Consider the following 27,999-nt stretch of genomic DNA (forward strand, 5'->3'; position numbering starts at 1 on the left):
AGGCGGATTTGCTGGGTGTGGGGAGCACACCTGTAATCCCAGCACTTGGGATGCTGAGGCAGGAGGATTTCGACGAGTTCGGTCAGCCTGGGCTACATAGTGAGTTCAAGGCCAGGCCGAACTATGTATCGAGACTCTGTCTCAAAAAAAAAAGAAAAGAAAGAAAAGGCGGACTCATTCCGGTGAGCCTTTCGATTGGTCGCGACGTCTGGGGTGCGTCACGGGGCGGGCCGGTTTTAAAGAGGCCGGCGCGCGGTGTTGGGGGTAATACAGGCGTGTCAAGGCAATAAAAACCCAGACTTATTGAGAAAACAAAAATAGCGGTCTTTAATTTTTATTAAAATTACTATACACTTGGCATCTGTAAGGCAAAGTGTGGCGAGGCGTCTGTACAGTCGGGGCGCAGGCCTGGGTCGGCGGGGTCTCGTCTCACTTCTTCCCCTTCTTGTCCCCGGGGGGCCCCTGGTTCTTCTTGCCCAGAATCTTCAGCAGATTCTTGGACATGTAGTAGGGCCGGTGCAGGGAGCCGTCGTTCCGCTCCAGGTCCTCCACTGCGCGGCAACGGAGAGGGTCAGCGGCCCCGCCCCGGAAGACGTCCCCTCCCGCTGCACCCTCGGGAGGTGTCGTCGCAGTTTCCTCGTGGGAAGCGGGCCGATCACACCGTATTTCACAGAGTGATAATAATAAAGGTAACAGAAAAAGGCGTTGGCTCTGTGGGTCAGAGGCTGACCACGTGCTCCGCGTGCTCGAGGACCGGGTCGGCCCCGGACACAGGCACCCGGGCAGGCACCAAACCGGAGTGCCGCAGAGGAGCGCGGGCGGAAAGCAAATCCCCTCACTACAGCCACCTGCTGGGAAGTCTCTAGGTTTCCTCCCTCCCTGCCCCCACCCCCTGGCCTTAGGCAGTCAGATGACCTCTCTCTGGCTCCCTTAGCTTACAAAGTGGTGTCTCTACAACCCGGAGTCTCCGCAAACGCAAACGGAAAAGGCCTGAACGAGAACCTTGAGGTGGCCGGGAGCAGCGGGGGGGTGGGGGGGGGTGGTCACTCACGGAAACACAGGAAGAGTGTGTCCACACACATGCCGAAAACGCTGAAGAAGCCGCTGGCGATGACGTAGGCCCCCATGATGGTGGTCTGCAAGAGAGAAGGCTGGCGGGAGCCGCTGGCTTCCTTTGGGGAGTGGGGGCCGAGGCAGAGAGAGGAGTCACTCACCATGATGGGAAGCCAGTAATAGTTGAGGTCAGGGCTCTCAAAGTCCTTACCCAGCCCCTTGATGCGACCGGAGAAGAAAAAGAAGGACAGGACGCCTGTGGGAGAGCTGAAAGGTCAGGACTGGTCCTCCGACCTCACCCCTGGGCCCCTCGGCAGCCCCCCTCTAACCTGTAAGGACTGGTCTTGCCCCTTACCCACGCCTCCGACCACCAGCAGCTTCCCGAAAAACAGCAGCAGGTCTGTGACTTTATCCAGGACAACCACCCTGTGGGGAAGTTGGGAGAGGTTGGGGGTCAGATGCTCGGAGGAGGTGCAGGGAGCAGAACTTGCAGGACAGCTGGGTGGGTGTTGCAGGCCTGGAACCCCAGCACTTAGGCAGACTGAGGCAGGAGGCTCACAAGTTCGATTCTTGGTAATTTAGTGACGAGTGAGAACCTGTTCACAGGCGTAAGGTTTTATTGCTGTTGTTGTTGTTGGTACCAGGGGTCGAACTCAGGACCTTGCACTTGCGAGGCAGGCAAGGCAGGCACGGTGCCCCTGAGCTAAATCCTCAGCCTAGAGACCCTGTTTGCAAATAAAGAAGGGCTGGAGATGCAGCTCAGTGCAAAGGCCCTGGGTTTGATCCCCGGTACCAACAAAAATATACAAACAAAATTGGCAGGGGCAGGTTTGAAGTGCCTATTGTTCACATTTCCAGACAATGACAGTAGAGCATTAAAGCGAGTTCAGAGCTCCTCTGGGCATAGCAGGTTCGCTTTGGGTGGGAAATCTGAGGAGGGGTCCGCAGGGGTGTGGACGGCCTGACCTGAGGACGTTCCGCATGAGCAGCATGAAGGCATTTTTGGCCGAGACACAGAAATTCTTCCCATAGATGGCGATCTGTGGGCAAAGTCAGAGCCCCGTGGGGAGCCGGCCAGCGCCGGAGCGGGGGGCTCATGCGCACGCACGCACAGCTCACCATGATGTACGCGTTGCGGTTCAGGAACTTGATGAACTTTTCCAGACACCAGAGGCAGCACTTGAAGCAGCACACGATGCAGCGGGCCAAAGCGTTCTGGGCTCCTGGGATAGGGAAGCCCGAGCTTGGTCCCCGGCCTCCGGCTCCCCTGCCCAGGGTCCCCAGTGCAGTCCGCCCGCCCGGCCCACCTCTCAACTTGTGGTCCATGTACTCCAGCACCAACCGGGCTATCTGCACGAGGGTCAGGATGAGGGCCCCAAATGCCAGGGAGCCCGTGTGGTAGCTGCAGAGGGCGTTAGGTCGTCAGACTGGGCTCTGGGATCCCCAATGTCACCGCTCACATCGCAGGCCGGTGTCCCCACCCCCACCCCCGCTCACCGCAGGGTGCGGATGAAGGCTGCGCTCAGGGGGAAGGTGGGGATGTCCTGGGGCTTGTGGAAGGCCCAGTAGAAGGAGGCAAAGGCCCCGGCCAGGACGCACTGGCCCAGGGCCAGCACCCAGTTAATGGTCCAGAAGAGCCCCAGGACACCATAGACTTGCAGGTTGAAGAGGGTCCGCTGGCCGGGGCCTGTGGACGAGTAGCCCTGGAAGACGCACATCAGCCCCGGGCACGAGGAGTTCTTGGGCTGGGCCTGGGATGGCAGGGAGGGTGGCATAGGCTCAGGCCCAGCTTCTGAGACCTCATGGGGACCCCTGAGCTCCACCTGCCAGCCTCTCTGGGCTGGGGGAGCCCGTTCCTGTTCATCTACTGTATAAGTGTATTTAGCATTCTTGTGTCTGACAGGCACAAGAGATCTGGGGCTTCCTGGAAGCCTGACTACGTGTGTGGAGGTCATTGGCCCTCCCCAGGGCACCCTCAGCCACTTCAAAACACTTTCCAGCCTGGAGGTGGTGTGCACACCCATAATCCCAGCACTCAGGAGGCAGAGGGAGGAGGGTCTGAGTTGGAGGCTGGCCTGGGCTACATAGTGAGTTCAAGGCCAGTCTGAACTACACTGAAGTGAGATCCTGTCTCAAAAACAATTCTTACCTTTTTTGGGGGGGTTACTGGGGATCGAACTCGGGTCCTTGCGCTTGTGAGGCAGGCGTCAGAACCACTGAGCTAAATCCCCGGCCCTTCCTGTCTCAAAAACAAAACAAAACACAATCCCCGGTACAAAACAAAACCCAAAAAACAAAACAAAACAAAAAAAACAACAAAGAGACAAAAACCACACAGGCACACACACATGCGTGTGCATGCTCCAAAACTGAATAGACTGGGTATTTGATGAAATTAGGGAATTATTTTGTTGCCTGTGACAATGGCACAGTGGTTTTGCTGTGCGTGTGCATGCATGGGTGCGTGTGTGTGTCTGTTGCTGAGAATCAAACCTGTGGCCTTCTGTATACCCAGGCAAGCGCTCTACCTCTGAGCTACAACACCCCTAGTTATGCTTTTCTGTCCCCTCGTAGCACACAGCTTCATCCCCAACCCTTTTACAAAGTGTTTATTTTCTGACAGGGTCTCCCTAAATTGTCTAGGTTGAGCTCAAACTTAAGGATTTTTCTGCCTCAGCCTCCCAGAGTGCTCGGATTATAGGCCTGTGTCACCACACGGGCTCCTGGGACCTGCTCCTCACCCAGCCGGCTATGATTTTTCAAAGTTGTTGGTGAAATTCATCCTGACATGTTTACATGTGCAATGGCATGATGTCCACAGTTTGTATTTAAAAGTCCCTCAAAGGCTGGCTGCAAACACCCAGGTGTTGAACCCCCAGGGATTTGGCTCCTTGGTAGAACTCACCAAGCTTGCTCAAGATCTGGGGGTTACACTGCTGAAAACAATCAAAACCCAAAACACTCCATTGTTATCTACTGTTGCACAGGTTTGGAAATGTCCATAATGAAAACTAAAAATGCACAAATAAACACTAAACCAGGGCCGGGGATGTAGCTCAGTGGTTCTGCCGCCTGCCTCGAAAGCGTGAGGCCTTGAGTTTGATTCCCGGTACCAACCTGCCCCCTCCCCCCAAAAAAAACCCTAAACCAGTTCAGCAAATGTGATCCCCAAAATCTTGATAATTTCTGAAACTGACACATTTTATAATAAAAAACTTTCTATTTTGTAAGTCACTGTAGGTGATTGATTTTGTTTGTTTGTTTGGGGAAGAGTCTCACTAGGCAGTCCAGGCTGGCCTTGAACTCACTATGTAGCCCAGGCTGGCCTTGAACTCACAGTGATCCTCCTGCCTCAGCCTCCTCAGTGCTGGGATTACAGGCCTGTGTCCCCACACCCCGATTGTTTATTTGTTTTGTTTTTGAGACAGGGTCTTGCTTTGTAGTTCAGGCTGGTCTTGAACTCACTATGTAGCCCAGGCTGGCCTTGAACTCACAGTGATCCTCCTGCCTCAGCCTCCTCAGTGCTGGGATTACAGGCCTGTGTCCCCACACCCCGATTGTTTATTTGTTTTGTTTTTGAGACAGGGTCTTGCTTTGTAGTTCAGGCTGGTCTTGAACTCACTGTGTAGCCCAGGCTGGCTTCAAACATGGTCCCTGGACCCTGCTCAGATGAGGTGACACGGGACAAGATAGCTTTGAGGACTGTGAATGCCCAGCACTCTAGTGAGTGCTGCTCGTCCTGGGACAGCAGCGCCTCCCTCCGGTCCCCAGGAGCTCTCCCTACTGGTGGCTCAGGGCCTTGTTCCAAAGGAATGGCTGATTGGATCACAGTGGCTCCTATCAGATGCCACATATGGCACTGAGTACTTTGTGTACGGAAGCCATTTAGCCTCTGGGATAATTACCCCATTTACAGAGCAGGGCCCGAGGCTGACACCCCTTAACTGATGGTGGCCTGGGTGGAGGAAAGTCCTGGTGCCCAGGCCTGGGCCGGCTTCACCCTCACCCTCCCTTCCAGCTGCTCCTTGTGCAGGGACCTAGTGGGAGCTCCAGCCCTCCCAGGCCTCAGGCACCTCTCACAGCAGGGGTCTGAGGTCCCCCAGGACTACCAAGTCTCCTCCACGCCCACCCGCCCTCTACTCACCATGGGGTCACAGGACTGATTCACTAGCTCTAGCTCCGCCTTGCAGTCTGGCGCGCTGGCGTTGGACACCCAGTAGGCGTACTGGGGTTGCCCGGATGTGGCCAGGTACCCAGTGGGGGTCAAGGAGAGCTCAGTCACGCTGTCTCTGTGGCCACCCCTGGGGGCAGGGCCTGCCCTGCACCCTCCGGCTCTGGGGGAAGGGGACCCCGTGGACGAAGGATACAGAGCAGTGGTGACCCAGTAGGCGACGCAGATGACCAGGAGGACGAAGGTGAGCAGCGGGTAGAGCATGGTTGACATCATGTGTCCCACGGCCCTGCAGGAGACAAGGCTGGTGCCCAGCATGCCCGGCGGCAGCGTCCTGTCCCCTGTGGGGCCGGGGAGGCTGCCCCTGCCCTGGCCAGGCTGATTTATCTCCCACATCACCCCCAGGGCCTGGTGCGGGAGGATCTGCATCCCCAAGATTTGCCAATTCCTGGGGGGTGCTGCCTGACTCCTGATTTCTACCCAGCAGCCACTGAGCTGGCCCAGGGGGGGGGGGCACTCGCAGGCACCACTTCCTGTCATCCTCTCTCTGCAACCCTTTAGGAGCTGCCACCACACTCATCTGCACATGGGGAAACCATGGCTCTGGGACACTGTCACCCAGCAGGTATTTTAGTTTTGGTTTTTGGCCCTGAGGATTGAACCCAGGGCCTTTGCACTGAGCTATATCACCACCCCGCTTAAAATATTTTAGTTTGAGACAGGGTCTTCTCCCTAGGTTGCCCAAGCTAGACTCAAACTTATCCCCCGCCTTAGCTTCCCAGAGTTTGTACCACTGGGCGCGGCCCTCACCTGGCTGTTCTCCCTGGGCTCCCCGCACCTCCCCGCCCTGCGCCCCGCGGCCTCCCACACAGGGGCTGACTTGCTGGCTTCTGTGAGCAGCGCGATGGCGATGCGGATCCGCTGCCGCAGGAAGAGGAGCAGGAGGAGCAAGATGGCTTCGAGCACGGCCAGGATGATCACTGCGGGGACAGTGCCCGCCAGGTCAGGCCGACTGCAGCCCCGGGGCTCGGTGAGGGGCCGCGGTGGAGGGTGGGCAGGGCACTCACGGGCGGCCAGCCAGGTCTCCTTGACGCTCTGGTAGGTGCTGAGGTGGATGGTGAAGCCCACCTGGGAGAGGGAGGGCCCCCTGCTGTCCCGCAGCAGCCGGTACCGCTCCCAGCAGTGGTAGATGCCATAGGCCAGCACGCCCAGCACCCCGACGATCAGCACCAGCACCAGCGGCCCGGCCACCAGGCGCAGAAGCAGGATGAACAGCAGGCTCAGGACCAGGGCCACGCCCAGGGCACTGTGGGCAAGGGACAGCGGAGAGGTCACCTGCCCCTAAGTCATTTCCTCTCAGGGTCCCACTGCCTTTCCTCCTGCAACCTGATGTCCCTGTCTAGATGCCCTTTGCCTAAAAACCCTGGGGTTGATTTATTTATTTATACTGGGGATTGAATCAAGGCCTTTGCACTGAGCCACATCCCCACGCCCTTTTTTAAAATTGTAAGACAGGGTCTTGCTCAGCTGCCCAGGTTGGCCCCCAACCTGTCATCCTCCTGCCTCGGCCTCCCGAGTGCTGGCATTACAGGCCTGCACCACCGTGCCTGGCTTTGGGAACTGCTTTGAGCTCCAGCTCCTCCTCCTTTGTCTACCGCCTCTGTTTCCGACCTGGGGCTGGGGGACAGGTCAGGGAGGGGAGAGAGGAAGGGTGAAGGGGGCCATCGGGTGACTCACACGAGAATCCAATACCAGGATCGGGCAAAGTCTTCAAAGATCTTCACAGAGATGTCTCGGGCATTGAGGCCATCGACAAGGCCGCTGTGGGGAGGGACGGGTCAGAGGGGCCGAGCGGGGAGAGGTTCAGACAGACAGATGGCGGACAGGGAGGCCACGTCTGCCTACCTGACAGCTTGGGAGATGGAGGTGTTGTTGATCTCTGGGACCTGGGGCAGTGTGAAGTTCACGTCAGGAGAAGGGAAGCAGCGCCCCAGAACTGTGGGGAGAGCAGGGGCCGTGGGTGGGAGCCCGGAGCCCCAAAGCCTCCCCCTGCTCTGCCTGGATCTGGACCACATTCCTCCCCCCTATCCAGGGTTTCTGGCCGACCTGCCCCAACCCTCCATCACCCTGGGCAGGGGCAGGGAGCGGGGCATGGCCAAGCAGGACTCGAAGTAGAGGCTCTAGGGGCTCTGCTACTGGCTGGACTCCTAGCCCGGCTCTCTGGAAGGGCTTCCAGGCCCTGTGGCCGCAGCCCAGCCTCCTGAGCCCGGCCCTCCATGCTGGCCTGTCATCCAGGCCGTTGCCCCAGCCTGTCCTCTAGTTGTGGGGCCCATGCAGCTGTTTGCTGCCACCCTCGAAGCGCTCCGAGGTGGGGTTGTCATTGTGTTCTGGAGGTGAGGAGACCAGGGTCAGAGAGGCTGCAGGATTGGCCCGAGACTGCCCTGCTGGAACTTAAACCCAGATCTGCCGGACTTTGGAGCACTCATTTGACATACTTGTATTGTTCTTTTTTTTTTTTTTTGGTACCAGCAATCCAACTCAGGACCTTAGCTTTGGAGGCAGGGGGAGGAACCACTGAGCTAAATCCCCAGCCCTCACACCCAGTTTTCATTATAAGAACAATACAAGTATGGGGCGGGGATTTAGCTCAGTGGTTCCACTGCCTTCCTCACAAGCGTAAGGTCCAAAGTTCGATCCCCAGTACCAAAAAAAACCTGGGTGTGTTTTTTTCTCATGTATAATTTAAAAAATGTTTTCTATTTAAAACATTACAGGCTAGGGTGTAGCTCAAGCGTAGGGTACTAGCACGCGTGAGGCCCTGGGGTTGAACGTGCGCGCGCGCGCACACACACACACACACACACACTCCCAATTATAATTGCAAAGAAGAGCCAGGCTTGGCAGCACAGGCGTGTAATCCCAGCACTGGGAAGATGAGGCAGGAGGATTGCTGTTAATTCAAGGCCAGCCTGGGCTACACAGCAAGACTCTTTCAAAAAAACCAAACCAAACCAAACCAAAACAAAAAAACAATTGGAAAGAAGAGTATACAGCAAAATGGTCAATATGATCCTGTCACCCAGTCAGATTCTCTCCTGTAAGTTTTCATAGGATTTTGACGCATTTTCTTTGTGAATATCTCTGGTTTCCACCTAGAACACTAAAATGTAGGCTCAAGCAGGGAGCAGCTTAAATGTGCCCTGCATCTGCCCCTAGTGCCTGGGCTAAGGCGCTAATATTCTTTCTCTGTTTTGTTTTTTGTCTTTTTCTGAGATAGGGCCTCACTATGTTGTCCCGGCCAGCCTTGGACCCACTGTGCAGCCCAGGCTGGCCTAACTCCCAGCGATCCTCCTGCCTCAGCCTCCCGAGTGCTGGGCTCACAGGTGTGCACCACCACGCCAGGCACAAGTGCTGATGCTCTGACCACAGGGTCCAGCATTTGAGAAAGGAAGGAAGACCTGGCCCCCACCCTGGTTTTACCACGGCGAGCTGTCCAGCTTTCCTCTCCGGGCCTGGCTTCCCCCGAGGATAGCTCGGGAGGAGATGGTGTCTGAGGAGGGCGGCCTCTTACCTGGGTTGGAGGGGAGGAGGAAGCTGGGGCACAGCTCCTGCTGCAGGCTTTCCAGCACTTTCTAGGGTGGGGAGGGGACACAGGCAGAGAACAGGATGAGGGGTATGCGGTCCCCACAACCCTCCACCTCCGCGGGGCTCAGCGATCTTCTCCCGGCCCCGGCCCCCTCCTGGGTTACAGCGAGGTCGCCGCTCGCTCACCATGTCCGAGGGGACTCCCGGCAGGCACACACTCTTGTTCTCCTTGTAGAAGACCTCGCCAACCATCATGGAGAATTGGTTTGTTCCCACGGCCCATGGGGCCACTGGGCAGGAGGCCACGCACACCTGGGGGCCGAGAACACGCTGAGGGGCCGAGCCCTGCAGCCCGGGGCAGGAGAGGCAGGGTCAGGGCTTGGCTCTAACCTGGGGCGTGGGGCACTGCAGGCTGCCCTGCACGGCTGAGATGATGTTGGTGCCCAGGATGCAGCTGAGGATGTTGAAGTACAGGACATAGGGTTTGTCCCTGCAGGGAGAGTGTGCACGAGTCAGGGCCGAGGCAAGGTGGTGAGGGGGTGACTAGGTCGCTCGCTGAGTGTAGTGGACCCCGTGCGGCCTGGACGAGTCCCGTCCAGCTTCTGACCCAGCTCGTCTGGGGAGGTGAGGGGCTCCCTGCGTGACTCCCCACACCAACCACACTGCACGGTGAACCAAGGAGCGGCTAAAAGTGTCAGTTACGGAGCCCAGGTCCCTCCTCCCAGCCTTACGATGGAGCACATGTCACTGGACAGTCCTGGCTCCACCTCAGCCAGTAGAGAAGGACAGTGGTTTCTGCCGGGCGTGCTGGCGCACACCTGTCATTCCAGCACTCTGGGAGACTGAGGCAGGAGGATAGAAAGCTCCAGCCCAGTCTGGGTGACTTAGCAACTCTGTCTTAACACTAAAAGCTGTTTAAAAAGGGCTGGGGATGTAGCTGGGCATGGTGATCCAGGCCAGTACTCCCAGCACTAGAGAGGCTGAGGCAGGAGGATCTTCACAAGTTCCAGGCTGGCCTGGACTGCATGGGAGACCCGGTCTCAAAAAACAAACAAAACAAGGGCTGGGGAAATAGCTCAGTGCAAAGATCCTGGGTTCAATCCCCAGTACTAAGGAAAAAAAAGATAGTATCGACCTAATGAGATTTTAGTTTTCATTTTATTTTTTACTGAGGATTGAACATTGAACTACATTCCAAGTCCCTTTTATTGTGTGTGTGTGTGTGTGTGTGTGTGTGTGTGTGTGTTTGAGACAGGGCCTCGCTATGGAGTTCAGGCTGGACTTGAACTTACTACGTAGCCCTGGCTGGCCTCGAACTCGAGGCAATCCTGCCTTAGCCTTAATCCAGCCTCAGTGCTGGGATTACAGGCCTGTGCCACCATGCCTCGTGATTTTTTGGTTTATTTTGGAGAAAGGGTCTCATTAGATTGATAAACTGCCCAGGCTGGGCCAGAATGTGCAGCCCTCCTGCCTCCTACTGCCACAGTGCTGGGATTGCAGGTGTGAGCCACCACACCCAGATCTCATGAAGCTTTGAAGAGTCTGTGTGTAAAGTGCAGTGCCTGCCTGGAACACAGTAAATGCTCTATAAATGTGACAGGGTTTTATTAAACATTTCCTGCATGTGGGGCTTGATGGCCACACTTCTGAACCATCCCTGTGCAGGAAATCAAAGCTCCAGGACCCTGAGGAAGTTGTCCAAGGCCATGCAACCAAAATTTAGCCCAGCTGGGGATGTAAATAGCAGTTCCTGAACCGAGATCTCGGGGTGCTCCAGCTACCTGACAGCGAGGGGTACAGCTCTGCCAGCGTGGGTGGCTCAGGGGGTGGGGGGCACGGGCGGGGGATCCCGAATGGGGTGCAGTGCTCACCTGTTCTCCCCCACGCCACAGTAGGCTCCCGTGGAGTTCCGGGGGTAGAGGACCTGCCGGGGGTCTCCATACACCCAGGCTGGGGACAGCGACACACAGATGCGTCACAGGAGGATGGGGGGGCTCACCCATGGCCCCTGCTCCAGGTGGCTGGAAACTCACCCACGATGCCCACCGCGATGTAGCCCAAAATGAAGACCAGGAAGAGCAGGCAGCAGATGACGTCGGTGCAGCCCCTGGGAGAGGAGTGGGAGCCTGAGCTGGGAGGATGGGGAGCGTGGGGCCCAGTGTGGAGGGCGGAGGGTAGAGCTGCGAGCACTGAGAGTGGGTCTCAGCGTGGTCTTTGTTGTTGATTTGAAAAAAAGAACCTTGGTGGGGGGAGGGATTTCGCTCAGTGGTTCCGCCACCTGCCTGGCAAGCGCAAGGTCCTGAGTTCAATCCCTGGTACCAAAAAACCCACCTTTTTTCTGAGCCTGGCATAGCGCGACAGCCTGGAATCCTGCCACTCTGGGAGGCTGAGGCAGGAGGATAGCAAGTTCAAACTCAGCCTGGACAACTTAGCGACTCAGCGAGACCTTGTCTCAAAATTAAAAAAACAAATAAAGAGGGCTGAGATGTGCTGCGGCTGTCACCGCCACCACCACAACAAAGCCCGTTTTCTGGGTGGATATCTTTCTTCTGAGGGGCAGCACAGAAGCACAGCTCAGCTCAGCCTGGCAGCGCGTGTGCTTAGCATTCAGTTCCCAGCACAGCTCAAGTTTGTGCCCGGCTGGGTGAGTTTCCCCAAATACACACCTGTGTAGCCAGTGCTCAAGGCCATAAACAGAAAGTCTCCAGCCCCAGGAGCAGACACAACAAATGCTGCAGGCTACCATTCTCCTCGGGCAGGGATTTTTCTAAATTTTTTTCCTCCTGAGATAAGAGTCTCACTATGTGTTCAGGCTTGAGATCCTCCAGCTTCAGCCTCCCAGATGCTGAGATTATAGGTGTGTGCCACTGTGCCAGAGCTAAGTTCCTTACTAATATTTCAGCAAATACAAAGGAAAAACAGGATCCTCCCCGCCAGGGGAGTGCCCAGAACGCACCTGTTTTTGATGGGGCCTCGAAAGGAGGGGTCATATTGGGCCGGTTTCCCTGAGGGGCATGAGGAGGAGAAAGAGGCACTGAACTCTCCCTTACCCCGCAGCATGTCCCTCCCGGGTGCCCCCCTGGTCCCAGGAACCTGCCCAGGGCCAGACGGCAGAAGAGGGAACTAGGAAGCAGGACCACTGGGATCCAGCCATGAAGTCTCCCCGGAGGCAGGCGGGCAGGTAGGGGCCTTTCTGGGTTTCCAGCTGGCACTCAAGGCTGCCGGCCTGGGAGGGGGCCGGGGTTCCTGGCCCACAGCCTGGCCTGTTTCTCCCCAGGCCCCTGCAGCCGGATGTAGGACTCTGTCTCCGGGCTCCTGCCCTGGCCCTGCCTCCTCCTCCTACCCCATGCCCTGCTCTGGGTCACTGGCATGGGGGAGGCACAGCCACTGCTCGAGGCCGCCCCAGGTGCTGCTCCCACACTCTCCCAGGCCAAGGGCCAAGAACCTGGAGCCAAGGTGTCAGCCACCACAGGGCAGAGGCAGGGAGAGAGCCCCGATGGACCCCACTCAAAGGGACCTTTGTCTCCAAACCACAGCCAAGTTTGGGGAGGCCAGTCAGTGACACCCGAGCTGCGAGCTGCGGCGGAGGAGGCCACGTCCTGTTCCTGGTCCTCCCTGGGTACACACACAGCGGAGGTGGGGCCAGGTACCAGGGTCCTGTGTGGGCACCTTGAGGGAGGGCCCAGGGCTGGGCCTCATTCTCCGAAGGAGCGAGATCCACTCCCCCAGGGAGCGTGGACTCTGGCCATAGCCCTTACGGGCAGGAGGTCAATGATTGACCCACAGCTACTCCGGGAAGTCTTCTGGAAAATGCTCCTGTCCAGTCCTTCCTGTCCTTCAGAGCTCGCTCCCCGCCAGCCCCAGGGGACCTCACTGCTGGGGGGTCCTGGGTGCCCCCAGTTCCTCTCCCACCGCTGTGCCTCGGGCCCTGGCACAGCCTCCACCCTCTCCCCACAGGTTCTGGAAATGGGCTTCCTGCTCCCTCTTCCTTCAGGCCTCACCATGGCAGGAGCCCCAGGAGGCCCAGCCCATTCCTCCAAGTACCGAGACCCCAGACATGGCTGGCCTCCAGCTCCTCCCAGCCACCCGAGACCCTCTCCTGCCATTCCTCATGGTGGGAGCGCAGCGGGTCGCCCACAGCTCCCCTCCTCAGTGCACAGGGCCACCCTGCAGCCCTCACCTCCCCTGCCGCAGCCTCCCACAGCCCAAGGCTGGGCAGGACCCCTCCCACTCCCCCCAAGCCCAGCCCTGGCCCTCGCAGCTATGACACTGCAGCCAGCCGGCCAGCCGCAGGTCTTTCTCCAGCGGAAACCCCCTCTCCCACCTTCCAGCCAGGCTTTGTTTGCCAGGCTCTGCCCTCAGGGACCCACAGTCCCCCTGGCCTGAAAATCTCGCCTACTTCCTCCCCTCACAGGGACCCCAGCCCCAAAGCCTGAAGCACACCCCAACCCTTGCTTCAGCCCACAAAGGCTCCCCAGCCAAGGCCCAGGCCGAGGCAGCTCCTCCCAGGACCTGGGCTCTGCGTCCTCCATCAGGTTTGGAGGGCTCTGCCCTCAGGGACCCAGGATCGCCCATCTCCGCTCCTGGACCAGCTTGGCCCCCACAGAGACGGGCCTCCCACCCTCCGGCCCGGGTGCCCAGCCTCACCGTAGGCCCCGTCCTCACTCGGCTTTCCCCCCATGGCTCAGTCTCCAGAGTGACTGGAGCCGGGAGCCCTGGAGCCCTGGTGCTCACCTGCGCCCGGCCCCGCCCCACAGCCCCACCCCATGGCCCCGCTCCTCTCTCCAGTTCCTCCTTCTGAACTCCACTGCTGCAGCCCCTGGGGCAGCTGCACCAGGAGCTGGGGGCCGCATGGTTTGCGGCAGGAAGGGCCGGCAAGCTCCGACTGGAAAGCCCTTCAGAGTTCTGCAAAGCACCTGGACCTGTGTCCTCCAGCCACATCCTTCTGCCCAGGACCGATGTCCAGATTTGCCTTTCTCTAAGCCCTGGACTGGCCCAGCCACCAAAGTCCCCACATCCTCACCTCCTGCTGGGAGCGGCCCACGTGGCCACATCCACCAGCCTGCACCCCAGGACCTGCCCCCAGACCCCACTTCTCCACCTCCCCACAACAAGCACGCAGGCAGGCAGTTTATTACCAAACCCAACATTTACTGAGGAAAAGAACCCAGTCGGCACAGAAGCCCAACTTCAATTCATCCGACGCCAGGGGAGGGGTGGGGGGTGGGGCAGCCCTGAGTCAGGGTCCTAGGGAGGAGCCGGCGCCGGGAGAGGGGCTCAGACCTCCAGGGCCTGTGGAGCGGGAGGCAGGAATGTGTGAAGGGTGGCAGGTGGCAGAGGAGGTGGTAGCGCCCCAGGCTGGGCTGAGCAGCAGAGGCCGCTGAGCTGCTGGCCTCCCTGAGCTGCTGGCCTCCCGGGCAGGGACAGGGGACAGGGTGTGGTCCGTTTTCAGGTGTTGACAGGGGGCAGGGAGCTGAGCTCCGGCAGCAGCTCGGGGTGGGGGTCTAGGCGGGCCAGGCGGCTCTGCTCCAGCGCAATGGCCTCCGCCGAATGCTTGCACTTCTCGGAGCCACACTGGCAGGTGAAGTACTTGCTCTTGATGTCCCAGAAGCGGTCGCCATAGTCAAAGCTGTCAGGAGCACCAGAGCTTTGGGGTTTGGACTCCACTGCCCACCCTAGAGACCCTGTGGGTCCTGCTCCCCTGAGGGACTCAGGCCCTGTGAGTTCCATGGGCTCGCAGCTCTGCTGCCGCCTCAGAACGTAAATGCAAGCTCTGGGACCGCCCGTGCCTCAGTGACTGTCAGGACTTGTCCGAAGCCATTTATGCCTTGTGTTCTATATTTGGAATGACACATAACAATGGAACGTAATGAAAATTTTCCTCCTCGAGGTTTTGTTCCTTAAATTTTTTTTTTTTGGTATCGGGGATCGAACTCGGAACCTTATGTTTGCGAGGCAGGTGGCTAACCACTGAGCTAAAGTTTTCTAGGTAACATATTAATTTTATGCAAAAATTCAAAAAATCACAAGCTTCAGCATAAATGGGTTGATGAGTCTGGTAAGGGACTCGTAAGTTCACCGAGATCTGAGCAGCTCCTGAGCCCCTGGCCGGCCCCAGGTCCCCACGGGCCACCTCACCCCAGCTCCTCCCCGGTCCGGATGTCTCGGGAGCTGAAGAAGGCGATGCGTGGGAACCGAAGGTCTTGGTGAAGCATGAAGACTCGGACAGGGATGATGTTGGGGTCGCACAGGTGGTTGATGAACCGGCTGATGTTGCCATAGTAACGGGCGTCAATGCAGTAGACCTCTCCGTCCTGGGGGAGGGGCAGCCTCTGCACATGGGTCTCTGTCCCTCCTCCCCAGCTGCCCACCTGTGGACTGCCCGGGGAGCCCCGGAGCCCAGCCTGGGAGCAGGGGACAGCGGGGCCCCACTTACCTTGTTGTCCAAGTCAAAGAGGTAAGAATCATCCTCTCGCACGTCAGCCTCGGCGTCGGAGATCAGCTCCCCAACGTACCTGTTGGACAGGGACCAGCGGCTCTGAAGGTGAGCAGGGCTGGGGCAGGTGGCTCTGAGGCTTCTGGGATCCTCCCCTGCTCCTCAGCTGCCACCACTGCCTGAGCCTCACAGGTGGGAGACCCGACACACAGTGGGCCAAGGACACCACCACTGGGGAGGAGTGGGTGTTGGGAGCAGGACTAGGACACAGGCCCATGAGCAGCACCCAGGGCACAATCCTGCCAGCTGCAGTCCCCACTGGATGGGGGAAGCGAGAGGGCAGGGCTGAGCCTGGGGCACAGAGAACAAGGCAGCCTCTGAGGGATCAGTGCGGTGGGCTTGGAGAGGAAGTGGGGAAGAAGCTCGGTCAGGTGTAGACACTGAGGTTTGAGTGCCAGGGCCCACCCAGCGGGCCAGGAGGGCCAGGAGAGGCAGGGGCTGGGCCACAGGAAGAGGGAACGAGGAGGATCTTGGGGCTGGGGTGAGGATGCAAGGGAGGAAGAGGAGTTGGTGGCTGGCCCAGGTGAGAATAGCAGTGGGAGCCAGGCGGCCTGACAGGAGTGGGAGATGCCAGGAGAGCCAGGCTGGACGGGTCGGGTCGGGTGGGGTGGGGTGGCAGGGGGTGCAGAGGGTGCAGCAAGGGCAGCCTCCAGCAGTCTGAGGCCCAGGAGGGAGCAAGGGGCTGAGAGCTGGGACAGCAAGAGGACAGGGGCCAGGAAGACGGTGGGCGGGGAGAGCCAGATGCCCGCGGCCCAGGGCTGGCTGCCCGGCCAACTCACTCGCAGATGAAGGTGCCCTGGGGGATTGTCTGCAGGGCGCGGACCCCCCAGCCCATCTTGGCAGTCCGATACAGCTGCAGTCGCACCCTGGGGTGGGAGAGGAGACGCTGGGTTCTGGGCCAGAGAAGCTGGGGCGGCGGCGGGGAGGCCGGGACTCACTTGATGCCACTCTGCACCACCCGGTTCTTGCAGTTTCTCCAGCAGGAGCAGGCCTGGTTACACTCGAAGATCAGCGGGGGCTCAATCTTGTTAAACTCCTGGAGCAGCCGCCCGTCCTGGGGCGGGGTGGAGCGGGGGTAGGGGTGGCAGTTTCGTGGGGCCCACATTGGCCGCCCAGGACCCCCAAGACTCACCAGGAAAACCCAGTGCTGACCCCAGGGCTGGGGAGGCGGAGCCCAAGGCTGGAGGTCAGGGACCAGGAAATACTCAGGCCCAGAACCTGATTTGCATACACCTGGGCACAGGGCCCACTCCCGCCCCTTCTCCACCATAGGGAAAAACCGAGGTCCCAGAGCCCTGAAGGGCTGTGGAGGGAGCGGCCAGGAGAGGGCACCCACCTTGTCGTACCAGCACCGGATGCTGAGCTGGCCACACAGGCAGTTGGAGCTAGAGCAGTCGTCCACACACGTGCAGTGCTGCGGGGACAGACGTCAGCACTGCCCTGGCCCCGAGCTGACCCGGCCCCACTCCCTGCGTGCCTGCTCTTTCTCTGGGACTCAGGTACTAGGACAGGGCTGGGGACAGGCCCAGGGGGAGGGAGTCCAGACGGTGCCGGCGGGGTGTCCTGGGCTCACCCTCGGGCTGTCTTCCCCAGCCTGGGAGAGGGGCCCTTTCCCCAGGGGGCGCCCCACCTGCAGGTGGGTGATGTTGCGGTCGATGTTCATGGTGGACGTCTCGCAGTTCTCGGAGATGTACTTGTAATCCTCGGGGCAGGGCTCCCCGTCCACGCCGTTCACACAGGGGATGGGCACGTTCTCATAGCCCCGAGCCACATCCCTACGGAAGGGGGGACAGGCCTGGGGCTGGAACAGGAGGAGGGGATCCCCTAGCCATGGCAGGATGCTTTTGAGGCGGGGGAAAAGGGGGGATTCAGGGGTCCATCAGGGCGTGGGGAATAAGGGTGCTAAATAAAATGCAAGACGCCCAGTCAGAGCTGAATTTCAAATCAACAAGGAATAACATTTTAGCATAACTTTATCCCAAATATTAAATGGGACTTTTTTCTTTGCGGTCTGGGGACTGAACCCAGGGCCTCACACAGGCTACAGAAGTGCTCTGGTGCTGAGCTATTCCCCTGGCCCTTTCCATTTTGAGACAGGGTCTGGCTAGGTTGCCCAGACTGGCCTCAAACTTGTGATCCTCCTGCTTCAGCCTCCTGTGCAGCCACGATTAACGGGCATGGGCCACGTGCCAGCACATGGGACATCTTCATACTAAAAAAGCATGTATATGTTCATCTGAAAATATTTTTTGTTTGAGACTGGGTTTCACTATGAAGCTCTACATTAACTGGGTGTCCTCTCTTTTTATTCGCTGTATTTATGAACCACCTTGGGAGAGGACTTGGGGGGCTAGGGGGACTCCATATGCCGATGGGGCCGCGGGGCCCCGGGCTCACCGGCAGATGATCTTCTCGGTGCGGATGGCCCGGTTTCCCACCCCCAGCCGGAGCTTGCGGTTGAGCTGGAGCGCAAACCACACGTCGGAGCGCTCGGGGGTCAGGTCCCACGCTGTGTCCCCCTCCTTGTTCCGCAGCTCCGGGTTGGCCCCCCGGGACAGGAACAGCCTGGGGGACAGGGAGCGGGTGGGCGCGCGTCCTGGGGTGGGCGCAGGTGGGCGCGGGGCGGGGCGGGGGCTCACAGCACACAGTCGTGGTAGCTCTCGCGGGCCGCGATGTGCAAGGGTGTGTCCCCGTGGTAGTTGACGGCGTGGAGGTCGCAGCGGGCGTTCAGGAGGACCTCAGCGATGGCGGCGCTGCCCGTGAAGGAGGCCCAGTGCAGGCAGATGTTCTCCTCCTGCGAGGGGGGCGGGAGGGGCCGGTGAGTGAACCCCGGCTGCTCGGGCCTGGGCTGCCCCTCCCGCCGGCCCGCAGCTCGCGCTCACGTTGTCGGTGAGTGTGACGTCGGCGCCCCGCGTCAGCAGCATGCGGATCACGTCGATGTGCTTGTGCTCTGCCGCCCAGATGATGGGTGTCCACCCGCCGCTGTCCTGTGGGTCCGGGCGGGTAGAACGTGGTGAGGCGGAGCCACCGCCCACTAGAGCGCAGAGCGCTTCCGCTTCCGGTCCAGAGCAGGCGTTCGCATGCCAGCTCCACACCCCCACACCCCCGTCTCTGGGCCTGAGGTCTCTGGGCCTGAGTTTCCTCTTCTGTAACGGGGCAAGGACAGTGCCCACGACCCGAGGCTGCAGGAAGGAGCTGAGTATTTTTCTCCTTCTCAAACACGCGTATTTCCTAGATCTACCCATTCCAAGTCCTAAGGGCAGGGCCAGCCCAGAAGCAACAAATCCGAAGGACAAAGAATGGGCTCTCTGTAGCCTCACAGAACTGAGTCTTAGAGAAACAGCAGGGCCTGAGTGTGCTGAGGTAACAGGCCATAGGACGTGAGCTGAGGGGCTCCGGGGACAAACAGGGATGTCCCAGCACGGAGACGGGCAGCTAATCGAGCATGCTGCCCCACGAGAGCTAATAGGCTGTCAGCACTCAGACAAAACAGGAGCTCGTGCTTCCAAAATCTGACAGGGAGGAGAGGGCAGAGACACCCAGACGGTGGAAGGGCTGGGGTCAGGTTGAAGGGGAAGGGCCAACAGCTGCACAGAGCAGGGAGGTGCAGGGCGACTGACCTGGGCATTGACGTCCACCTGTCCCGTGCTGAGAAGCAGGCTGACCATCTCCAAGTTGCCGATTTTGGCTGCGTGGTGGAGGCAGGTGGATCCATCCTCCTCCTGAGGGAGACAGGCATGGCAGGTGGGGCCCCTGGCTGGCCCCCCGACCAGGCCAACGCCCTGGGCCACTGTCCCGGCCACCACACCTTGCTGTAGACGCAGCCACCTCGCTGCACCATGTAGCGCGCCACCTCCAGGTGGTTGTTCACCACAGCCTCCATCAGCGGCGTCCGCTGCTGCTTGTCCACGGCGTTGATGTTCGCTCCGGCCTGCAGGGAAGGGCAGTAGGCTGGCACTGGGAGGGGCTGGGCTGGGCAGGGCAGGGCAGGGCTGGACAGGCCAGGGCAGGGGGCCCCACAGTGAGGCAGAGGGCTGGCCCGTGCTGACCTGCAGCAGCACGTGGCAGATCTCCACCGAGCCCTTCTGGGCGGCCGCATGCAGGGGCGTCCGCTTGCTCTGCTGGTCGCTCTGGAAGTTGGGGTCCAGGTTGTCCACTGTGGGAGAGCCCACCATACCGGGAGAAGGAGGAACAAGTGGTGAGCAAGCAAGGGGCCGGTGATGCTCCTTCTGGGAGGCTTCTCAGCACCTCTACTGGGCTCTCTCCATGCCTGCCTCCCTCAGGGCACTCAGCAGAGGTAAGAGTGCCAGCTGTCCCTGAAGGCCCTGCCTCTCAGCAGGGTTGTACACTGAGCAAGACACCTGGTCTCGGAGGCTCCATGCTGGGAAGGGCTAAGTGTGTTATCATGTGAGCACAGGCTGGGACTAGCAGGCGGGGGTCCACGCTAAGTGGCCCTGGTCAGGACTGTGTCTCATGGTGGGCTCCGGAGAGCTGGCTGGGCGGGATGTGTACTCACAGAGCATCAAGATCACCTTCTGGAGCTCCCCTTGCTTCACAGACAGGTACAGCTGCCGGGGGTGGAAACGCAGCTTCTTCCGCCTGCAGAGGAGGGGAGCCCGGCCACTCAGCACTGGGCATTGGCGCAGCACCCTGTCCCTGCAGGAGCAATGCCCACTCACCTCTCCGACTCCTGGATGACCAGGGCCTTCTCCAGGGCCTCGCGGCCTGGGCCCAGCGGCAGCCCCACAGCTGAGAGGCAGCCCCCACTGGGCAGCGTCAGGGAGGGGCCCGAGCTGTCGATGGTGTCAGCCAGGGGATCACAGGGTGGCCGCCGCGGCTCCCCCTGGCCCCGCATCCGGGCGCTGCGGGAGGAGGTTCTGAGGTGGGTGTGGAGATGGGCGACGCGGACAAGGGCAGAGCAGGGAGGGAGGCCAGTACCTGGGCTGGGAAGCATCCGCTCTCCCTGGGGCATCCGGGGCCAGGGGCGGGGGTGCAGGGGCTACAGTGCCGGCTGGAGGGGTGCCCCCGTCACCCCGGGGAATGGTCACCTCCTGGGCCTCAGAAGCATCCTCCCCACAATGGGGACAGAAGACCATGCCGTTGAGCTGGGACACACAGGCCTTGTGGAAGCGGTGGGCGACACGGAAGTCGGGGTGGCACTCTAGGAAGGTGCCCTGGTTCAGGGGAGGGCACAGTCAGGCTGGGGCAGCTCTCATGGGGAGGCCACCCTCGTGCCTGCTGGGCACTCACCGCCGTGCAGAAGTAGCCGCAGCCTGGGCAGCAGTGGTGCTTCACCATGCGGGCCCGGTGGGTCTCACAGAGAACCATGAGCGCCACGCGGCTGGACGGCCTCATGGTCTCTCGCTTGAGGATGGCAGCGTTGCAGCCAGACAGCTGAGGACAGTGAGGATGGGTGAGAACGGGGTGCAGTCATGGACGGGGGCTGGCGCTGGCGCTGGGCCCCCCAGGCCCACCTCGCCATCCACGCTCTCGGTGGCCATGCACTTGTGCCCGGCCCTCTCACTGATGCGGTCGATCTTGGGCGCCTCCATGCGGCAGCTGCAGAGGGGCAGCTCCTCAAAGCCGCGCTCGGTCTCCAGGGAGGACGTGTCGTTGGATACCCCTTGGACAGGGAAGGGGTGCTGAGGAGGCTCTGGCCCCCGCCCTCTGGGAGGGTCCCCTGCTCCCGCTCTGCCTCTCCCTCCGCGCTCCAGAACCCCAGAGCCAGGCCGGACACCCAGGCTCTGGCCGGGTTCCCTCCTCCCGGGCCCCTCCAGCCCCGTGGGCACCCCTCGTGGCTCTCTGTCCGGCAGTGGGCATTTACCAGCATGGTTGGGGGAGAGGGTCCCCTCGCCGGGCAGCTCCAGGGACCCCAGAGGGACCTCCATGTACTCACTGGGGCCTGAGGGGCCCACACCGTTCACGCCTGACGCAGAGACAGAGAGAGTGAGCGTGCGAGCGCGTGGGCCCGGCGCGTGCGCACGTGCGGGTGTCCGTGCGTGAGAGACCGTGCGTACACCTGCGCGCCTCGGGGGGCCGGGAGGGGCATGGAGCAGGGGCCCGCTCACCTCGTGGCTCCTTGGCCCGTGGAGGCTCTCGCTTCCGCCGTTTCCGCGACGGTTTTACCCACGGGCTGTCTTTTCGCCATTTCTTCTTGGCCTTGCGCCGGCCGCTGGAGCCACTCTGTGGAGCAGGAAGAGTCAGGGCCCTGGCCGCGGCCCCACTGCCCAGAGGACAGACTCCACTCTCACCCTGTCTGACTGGTTGCCTGACTCCTCATCTTCCTCCTCTTCCTCCTCCTCCTCCTCCTCTTCCTCTTCTTCTTCCTCCTCCTCCTCCTCTTCCTCTTCGCTCAGTTGTTCAGCCAGGGCTTCAACTTCAGACTGGGAGAGAAGAAAATGGGGCTGGGGAGACGGCGACCGCCAGGCTCCTCTGGGGAGAGAGAACCTGGCAGGGACAACGTAGGACAAATCCCACAGGACACAGACAGGCAAGATGGAGAGACCGCCACCCCCACCTGCCCAGGGATGGCGCCCCGGGCAGGTGCTCGCAGGCAGGAGGAGGACGGCCCGGAATTCTACACGGCCATGGCAGAGACGCTGCGGTCCACACAGAACGTGATGCTATTTCTGTGAAGTTCACAAACGGACAAAACCACAAATGGCCGCTAAAAACACCAGACGAAGAGCCCCACAGTGAAGAGACCCGTGTGGTGTCAGTGTGGAGGCTGCCAACAAGACAAATGACCAGATGTCCGGTGCCCCGACATGAGGCGACAGGAGACACCTGTGCACACTGACGCTGCCGTGGCTCTGGAGCCACCATCCCCTCAGGTCACAAGCAGTGCCAGAGGAGGGGCATGTGGGATCCCCACGCCCTCAGCCGCTCAAAGTGTGAGACACTGCCAGTCAACTGGCCTCGCCTCTTCAACAAATGAAAGATGAGGGAAAGGTTTTTGATTTTATTTTTTTTGGTACCGGGGATTTTTGGGGGGACCTTGCACTTGCAAGGCAGGCGGCAGAACCACTGAGGTAAATCCCTGGCCTGGCTTTTGTTTTTAAAGATGAGGAAGCCCACGTATCAAAAGATATCCAACACACATGTCAATGAAATCAACGTGTGGGTCCCTTTCAGAGGGCACCAAAAGCCCATTTATAATGGGAAGACGGCTGGGGACACTCGATGGTGCGAACGAATCATTGCTAAGCTCTTTCGGGGTGTGAAAATAGTAATGCAGTGATGTTAAGAGACAAAAAGAGGTCTTATGTTTAGAAGCACAGATGGAAATATTTCTCTGTGAAGAAATAAGATGCCTGGGGTTTCCATGAAATAACCCGGCCAGTGTGTATGCTGCGGGAGGCACAGGTGAGCAGCTGCGGGCTCACAACCACCATTCTCCTCTTCTGTGTCTACTTGGAAGTTTCCAAGCACAACGGCAAGACTCCACCTTATGCTGTGCAGGTAAACACAGGAGGCAAAAGCAAACAGAGCAAGGGCAGAAGCCAGCAAACGGCACATAAGCCACAGAAGGGGTGCAGTACGGTGGCCCCCTCTGCGGAGAGGGGCCAGGAACGGCGCAGACGGAGCGCTCGCTGGACACAGCGGCACGCAGCAGCATGGTACAGGTGCATGCTCACTGGGAGGGCAGAGAGGAAAGAAGGAAGGGCTGGAATGGAGCTCGGCAGTAAGCACTTGCCTGGCATGCAGGAGGCCAAGTTCGATCCCCAGCACCAGAAAAAGAACAGGAGAAGAAAGGGAAGGAAGGAAAAGGGGGACAGGAAAGACTGGGGAGTGAGCCCAGGCCTCAGGGCGGGGCGGGACGCAGGCTGCTCCACTCACCTTGCTGTCAGAGTCCACTCGCTCATCCACAGAGTAGGAGTCATAGCAGAGACTGAAGTCATCCCCCACCACCGTCTCCCACTCCTCCAGGGACCTGGGGTCCCCCTTGTCCAGGGTCACTTCTCCTGAACCCCGGGTAGAACCCAACTCCTCCGACTAGAAAAAGATCAGCAAACTTGAGGCTGCAGCTCCTTCCTACCAACCCCACTCCTGCTGAGGACAGATGCAGCTGCGGGCAAGCGGCCTGGCCCCACCTCTCTGCTCACCAGGCCTCCTCCAGGGTTCAGCTTCCTCCTCTTGGCCACATCTAGAAGGGTGGGGAGCAGTGAGGCTGGCACCCTCGCCCAGGAGGGGCACACAGGCTGGGCCGGGGCGGGGCAGGACTGACCTGAAGTCACCTTCCCCAGGGAGTGCACGTCGTCACTCATGCGGAAATGCTGCACTTCTGGGGGCCGCTTCTCAGGGACCGGGGGCTGGAGGAGAGGAACACGCGAGGGTCATGGGAGGTGGGCAGCGGCTGCCGTCCACCTCATTAGCCAGAGCCCAAGGTGGGCGCGGTACGGAAGCTCCAGACTCCGATGGTGGCGCTAAGGGGCACAGGGAAGCTTGGGTGCCTGTAACTTGTTCTTCAGCGTTCCACATGTCGGGCAAATGTCTCTGACACCCTGTGGGTGATCCACTTGCCAACAGCAAGAGGGGCGGAGGGGGCCAGAGGAAGGCAGAAGAATCCCTCACTTCACACGAGACGAGACGGGAGGTGTGCAGTGTGGGGCAGTGACTGCGCAGCACAGCACCCAAACAAGGCTGCAGCAGTGCGAGATGAATCTGCCTAACGACCATGCGATGTCGTATTCCTGTGAAATCCTCAACAGGAGGCAAGAGCAAGTGTCACTGGGTGGGTTCCTTGTTAAAATTGCAGGAGAAGAAAAAGATTCCAGTGAGCCAGTAGCGGTGATCCCGTTAGTGACGGTGCCGTCTGCCCTCACACTGACTCTCCTCTCACTGCCCCTCACGCCAGCCACAAAGGTTTGCAAAGTAAGTGCACATTCACTTATTTCTGTAAATGTTTAGTTTATTACTTTGTATTATATCACAGTATTGTAATCATATTTATATGAATATTTTTGGGTTGTGGAACAAATCATCTGAGGTTCCCATTATTTCTTATGGGGAAATTCGCTTTCATATACAAGTACTTTGAATTACAAGCATGTTTCTGGAACAAATTATGCTCGCAAACTAAGGTTTTACTGTACTACTATTCCCCGAGGGCAGGCGGGTCACCACGTCCCACACCTAAGGCTCACTTAGCTTCCTTTTTTGTTTGGCTCGGTTTTTTGAGACAAGGTCTCCCTGTGTTCAGGCTGCCGTTGGCCTCACTGTGGACCCCAGGCTGGCCTCAAACTCAGTGATCCTTCTGCCTCAGCCTCCCCAGCGCTAGGATTACAGGCGTGCACCGCCACGCCAGACTTCACTTAGCTCTTCGACCACACTGAGCAGAACCTTCCTCCCGCTCTGCAAGGTCAAAGGCCCGCTGTACACCTACCTTTACAGCAGCACGAATACAACAGCGACAGTGTGCAAATAACCCAGAGTCCACTGACAGATGAATGGACAAGCAAAATGTGGTGCCTCATCACCACAGACTTAACATGTGGGACCAAAAATATTTTAAAAAATTTGTCTCTACCTAATATGAGTAGTTTTCTATTTCATAACCCCTAAACAATATAGCATAGAAACAATTTACACAGCATTTACATGGTTTAGTATCATAGCTAGCAAGAAGTACACAGGAAGATATGTGTATTTCTTTGTCTTTTACATTCCTGGGGTTTGGACCCAGAGCCTCTTCACTGAGCTACATCCACTGCCTTTTTCGTTTGAGACAGGATCTCACTAAGTTGCCCAGGCTAGCCTTGAACTTGTAATCTTCCTGTCTCAGCCTCCCAGAGTGCTAGGATTATAGGAGTGCACCACTATGGCCAGTTTATGTGTAGATTTTTTTGCAAATACCAGGCCATTTTATATAAGAGACTTTAGATTTTTGTGTCTAGAAGGGCCTGTAATCAATTCTCTCTTGGATCCTGAGAGATGACTGCACAAAAATGGATTACTCGGCTCTAGAAAGAAAAGAAATTCTGACATACAGGACAATAGGGAGAAACCTTGAGAACACTGAACTAAACAAGCCAGTCACAAAAAGACAAATGCTGTACCCTGCAATTAAACATTAGGGCCGGGGACTTAGCTCAGTGGTTTCGCCACCTGCTGCGCAAGCGCAAGGACCTGAGTTCAATCCCGGTTGCAAAAACAAAACAAAACAAAAAAACCCAACAACAACAAAAATACATGAGATGGTTACAGTAATCACATTCCTAGAAACAGAGTAATGATGGCCACCAGGTGTGGGGAAGGACAGTTGGGACTCACTGGTCAACCGATATAGAGTTCAAGGTTTGCAAGATGAAAACAGTTATGGAGACTGATGACTATACAACATTGAAAATTTTAATACCACTGATTTCTACACTTAAAAATGGTTTAGAAGTCAGGTGTGGTGGTGCACGCCTGTAATTGCAGCACAGGAGAGGCTGAGGCAGGAGGCTCACCTCAAGTTCAAGGCCAGCCTGGGATAGATACATAGTGAGTCCAAGACCCCACCTGAACTACATAGTGAGACCATATCTCAATAAATAAATAAATAAAAGAACGAAGGACACAAAGAAACAATCTTTAAAAACTGGCTTAGATTATCAATTTTACACAAACTCTAAAAAAGAGAAAAAATAAAAGGGTATGGTGTTGTACCATACAATGCCAGCTACTCAGGAGGCTGAGGCAAGAGGATCTAAGTTTGAGACCCACCTGTGCAACTTTGCAGGAGCCTAACTTAAAATTTAAAAGGCTGGAGGCTCCAGATAAGTGACAGATCGATTGCCTAGCCTGTGAGAGGCCTTGAGTCCCAACACCCCCACAATGCAAAAAAAAAAAAAAAAAATCTCACACAGGCTATTGAATCCACACCCAGAAAAAAGCAGTACAAGGAGGCCTCAAAAGCCTGTGCCAGAAGCTTCTGGGATTCTGGGGATTTGTCACTTCCCTCCTCTAGCATTTCTGTGGACCTCCTTGCCACAAAAAGGCTCAAGAAGGAGAAAGCTCCCTTAGGACCCGCTGGGAGGTAGAAAGGAAAAGTAGAAGTTCCTTTAGCCCACGTCCTTACCACTCAGGTAATTAAGACATTAAGGATACAAGTAACTCTTCAGTCTGTTTGTCTTTTTTGAGCTTAGTCTCCCTCCCCAAGAACTTAAACTGGAAGTCAGGGTCTGTCTGTTCACAGATTAAAGCCAGCCCAATATCTGTCTCACAGCTGCGCATTGGGGGAGGCCTAAAACTAAGTGGTAAGAAAAGGCCGCCTCACCTGGCCATTTCCTGGCTTGGCCATGGTCTTCCGGGCCCTGTGCACCTTGGGCTGCCCCTCCGAACTGACGGTGGTGGCTGGAGTGGGTTCGGGCCCCGAGGCTGCCAGTCCCTGGGCCCCGGGCATATTGAGCAGCCGCATGGCCAAGCTCTGGACTGACGGGGGCGACTTCCCGGCCCCTGTCATGGACATCTTGGCCCGGCTGGCACAAGCGCCCCCCTTACTGGGGGAAGAGGGGAAGGACTTGGTGGCGTGGCCTGGAAGAGAGGAGGCCAGGCGGAAAGCCAGGTGAGAAGGCAGGCGGAGGGGATCCCCGCCCACCCTCAGACTCCGTGGCTCTCACCCAGCAGGACGCGGCTCCCGTCTCCCTCCAGATTCTCGGGTTCATCCCCAATGATCGGGGTGGCCCCTACAGGGGTGTCAGACCCCTCATCGCCCACGGTGACAGTGACAGAGGCCGGAGAGGAGGGGCCAGCAGGCTCCATGGAGTCGGGGTTGGCCTTGGGCAGGGTCTCTTCACTGTGAGGGGTGTCCCCCAAAGAGCCATGAACTGCAGGGGAAGAGAGCAAGTTCAGGGCCGAGGACTCTGGGATCCCAGGTCCGGGAGGTGAAGGTCCGGCTGGGCCGTTTCCACCGCACTCACCTCTCTCGGGGGCTCCTCTGGGCTCCTTCTCCAGCAGCAGCGCCCCCATCTCAGCGGGGGTGTCCCCCTGAGAGGGGAGACAGGGTACAGGAGGGCTGGTCAGCCCGGCGGGGAGCTGGGGCGCCCAGGACGCCTGGGCCCTGGGAAGAGACAGCAGGCTCCGGGGCCTACCTCTTCCTCGGTGGGGGCCCCCCCGCCCTCGGCCGCGGCTGCCCGGAGGGGCTGCACGACCCCTCCCCCGGGCCCGCATCAGCCCCCGCCCTCTCGGGAGACCCCGCATCTCGGGGGCCGAGAGGAGAGGAGGGGGCGGGGGCGGGGCCTCCGCGCCCCGGCCCCGCCCCCTCCTCCCGGCTGCACGCGCCGCTCCCCCTTTGTCCCCCAGGCCGCGGGGACCCCGGGCACCAACCCCTCCGGCGCCCGCTGCCCCCCAGCCCGGCGGGCGGCCCCTCGTGCCCCTCGCGCGTGCTCCTGGGGCCCCGGTGCCCGCCGCCCACTCCGGGGCAGCCGGCGGCGGCACGCGCGCCTCCGTGCCCACTCCCCCCACCTCCCACCCCCTGGTCCCCTCATCCGCCCCCGGTGCTGGCCCCCTGGATTGCTGCAAGTCCCGCCCGGGCCCCCCGGCCCCGTTGCACCCCCGGAGCATTGCACGGGTGCGCGCTTCCCCCGGGCGCGCGCGCGGGCATGCACCCGCCTCTCCCCCTCCCCTTCCGCACCTCGGCGGCCGCCGCCGCTGCAGCTCCCGCCGCCGCCGCCATCGCCGCTTGCGCTGGGGGCTGAGCCGGCGCGCGGCC

The 27,999-nt window shown here is 59.2% G+C and overlaps 2 protein-coding genes and 1 long non-coding RNA gene across 6 annotated transcripts; 1 reads left to right on the forward strand and 2 right to left on the reverse strand.

The window, feature by feature from the left end:
- Positions 1 to 306: 306 nt before the first annotated feature.
- Slc44a4 (solute carrier family 44 member 4) lies at positions 307 to 13,567 on the reverse strand. Its single transcript, XM_087210345.1, has 21 exons — positions 13,457 to 13,567; positions 11,766 to 11,814; positions 10,843 to 10,916; positions 10,681 to 10,759; positions 9,200 to 9,299; positions 8,996 to 9,121; positions 8,796 to 8,856; positions 7,130 to 7,220; positions 6,962 to 7,045; positions 6,292 to 6,530; positions 6,105 to 6,204; positions 5,418 to 5,513; positions 5,198 to 5,303; positions 2,551 to 2,804; positions 2,361 to 2,455; positions 2,173 to 2,276; positions 2,020 to 2,093; positions 1,409 to 1,479; positions 1,215 to 1,309; positions 1,052 to 1,136; positions 307 to 551 (listed from the first exon to the last, which is right to left on the reverse strand). The coding sequence occupies exons 1-21, from the start codon at positions 13,488 to 13,490 to the stop codon at positions 430 to 432; spliced, it is 2,139 nt and encodes a 712-aa protein (XP_087066471.1). The 5' UTR covers positions 13,491 to 13,567; the 3' UTR covers positions 307 to 429.
- Positions 13,568 to 13,939: 372 nt separating this feature from the next.
- Ehmt2 (euchromatic histone lysine methyltransferase 2) lies at positions 13,940 to 27,999 on the reverse strand. Of its 4 annotated transcripts, none has more exons than XM_021260066.2 (28): positions 27,922 to 27,999; positions 27,209 to 27,275; positions 26,909 to 27,115; positions 26,566 to 26,822; positions 23,533 to 23,617; positions 23,399 to 23,451; positions 23,145 to 23,300; positions 21,557 to 21,688; positions 21,374 to 21,488; positions 21,130 to 21,231; positions 20,780 to 20,928; positions 20,556 to 20,699; positions 20,244 to 20,479; positions 19,985 to 20,167; positions 19,822 to 19,904; positions 19,355 to 19,461; positions 19,114 to 19,236; positions 18,926 to 19,027; positions 18,188 to 18,292; positions 17,945 to 18,099; positions 17,703 to 17,870; positions 16,936 to 17,080; positions 16,642 to 16,719; positions 16,244 to 16,359; positions 16,085 to 16,171; positions 15,246 to 15,324; positions 14,948 to 15,123; positions 13,940 to 14,438 (listed from the first exon to the last, which is right to left on the reverse strand). In XM_021260066.2, the coding sequence occupies exons 1-28, from the start codon at positions 27,961 to 27,963 to the stop codon at positions 14,258 to 14,260; spliced, it is 3,633 nt and encodes a 1,210-aa protein (XP_021115725.1). In that variant the 5' UTR covers positions 27,964 to 27,999; the 3' UTR covers positions 13,940 to 14,257. The 4 variants fall into 4 exon arrangements, with proteins under 4 accessions (XP_021115725.1, XP_004847004.1, XP_004847003.2 ...); XM_004846947.4 differs by having other exon boundaries at positions 23,411 to 23,451; positions 27,922 to 27,998; XM_004846946.4 differs by lacking the exon at positions 27,922 to 27,999 and having other exon boundaries at positions 23,411 to 23,451; positions 27,209 to 27,866.
- On the forward strand, positions 23,615 to 26,184 carry LOC110349636 (uncharacterized). Its single transcript, XR_002395760.2, has 2 exons — positions 23,615 to 24,179; positions 24,508 to 26,184. It is a non-coding gene; the product is annotated as an uncharacterized LOC110349636 (long non-coding RNA).

Source organism: Heterocephalus glaber, unplaced genomic scaffold, assembly GCF_053883595.1.
Source record: "Heterocephalus glaber isolate CG9 unplaced genomic scaffold, H.glaber_assembly_v1.0 deba00001141, whole genome shotgun sequence".
Classification (NCBI taxonomy): Eukaryota; Metazoa; Chordata; class Mammalia; order Rodentia; family Bathyergidae; genus Heterocephalus; species Heterocephalus glaber.

What these genes read in the sequence shown, in the direction of transcription:
- Slc44a4 (XM_087210345.1), bottom strand. Translation starts at nt 13,490, where the DNA reads ATGGGGGGAAAGCCGAGTGAGGACGGGGCCTACG. An exon ending in GGAGACCTGGCTGGCCGCCC is followed by an intron (nt 6,205 to 6,291) that starts GTGAGTGCCCTG and finishes CTGTCCCCGCAG; the next exon opens with TGATCATCCTGGCCGTGCTC. An exon ending in GCTGGTGGTCGGAGGCGTGG is followed by an intron (nt 1,310 to 1,408) that starts GTAAGGGGCAAG and finishes GCTCTCCCACAG; the next exon opens with GCGTCCTGTCCTTCTTTTTC.
- Ehmt2 (XM_004846949.4), bottom strand. Translation starts at nt 27,851, where the DNA reads ATGCTCCGGGGGTGCAACGGGGCCGGGGGGCCCGGGCGGGACTTGCAG. An exon ending in ACCGAGAAGATCATCTGCCG is followed by an intron (nt 17,081 to 17,702) that starts GTGAGCCCGGGG and finishes CCCCTTCCGTAG; the next exon opens with GGATGTGGCTCGGGGCTATG. An exon ending in CGGACCGGGGAGGAGCTGGG is followed by an intron (nt 14,439 to 14,947) that starts GTGAGGTGGCCC and finishes TGCTCCTGACAG; the next exon opens with CTTTGACTATGGCGACCGCT.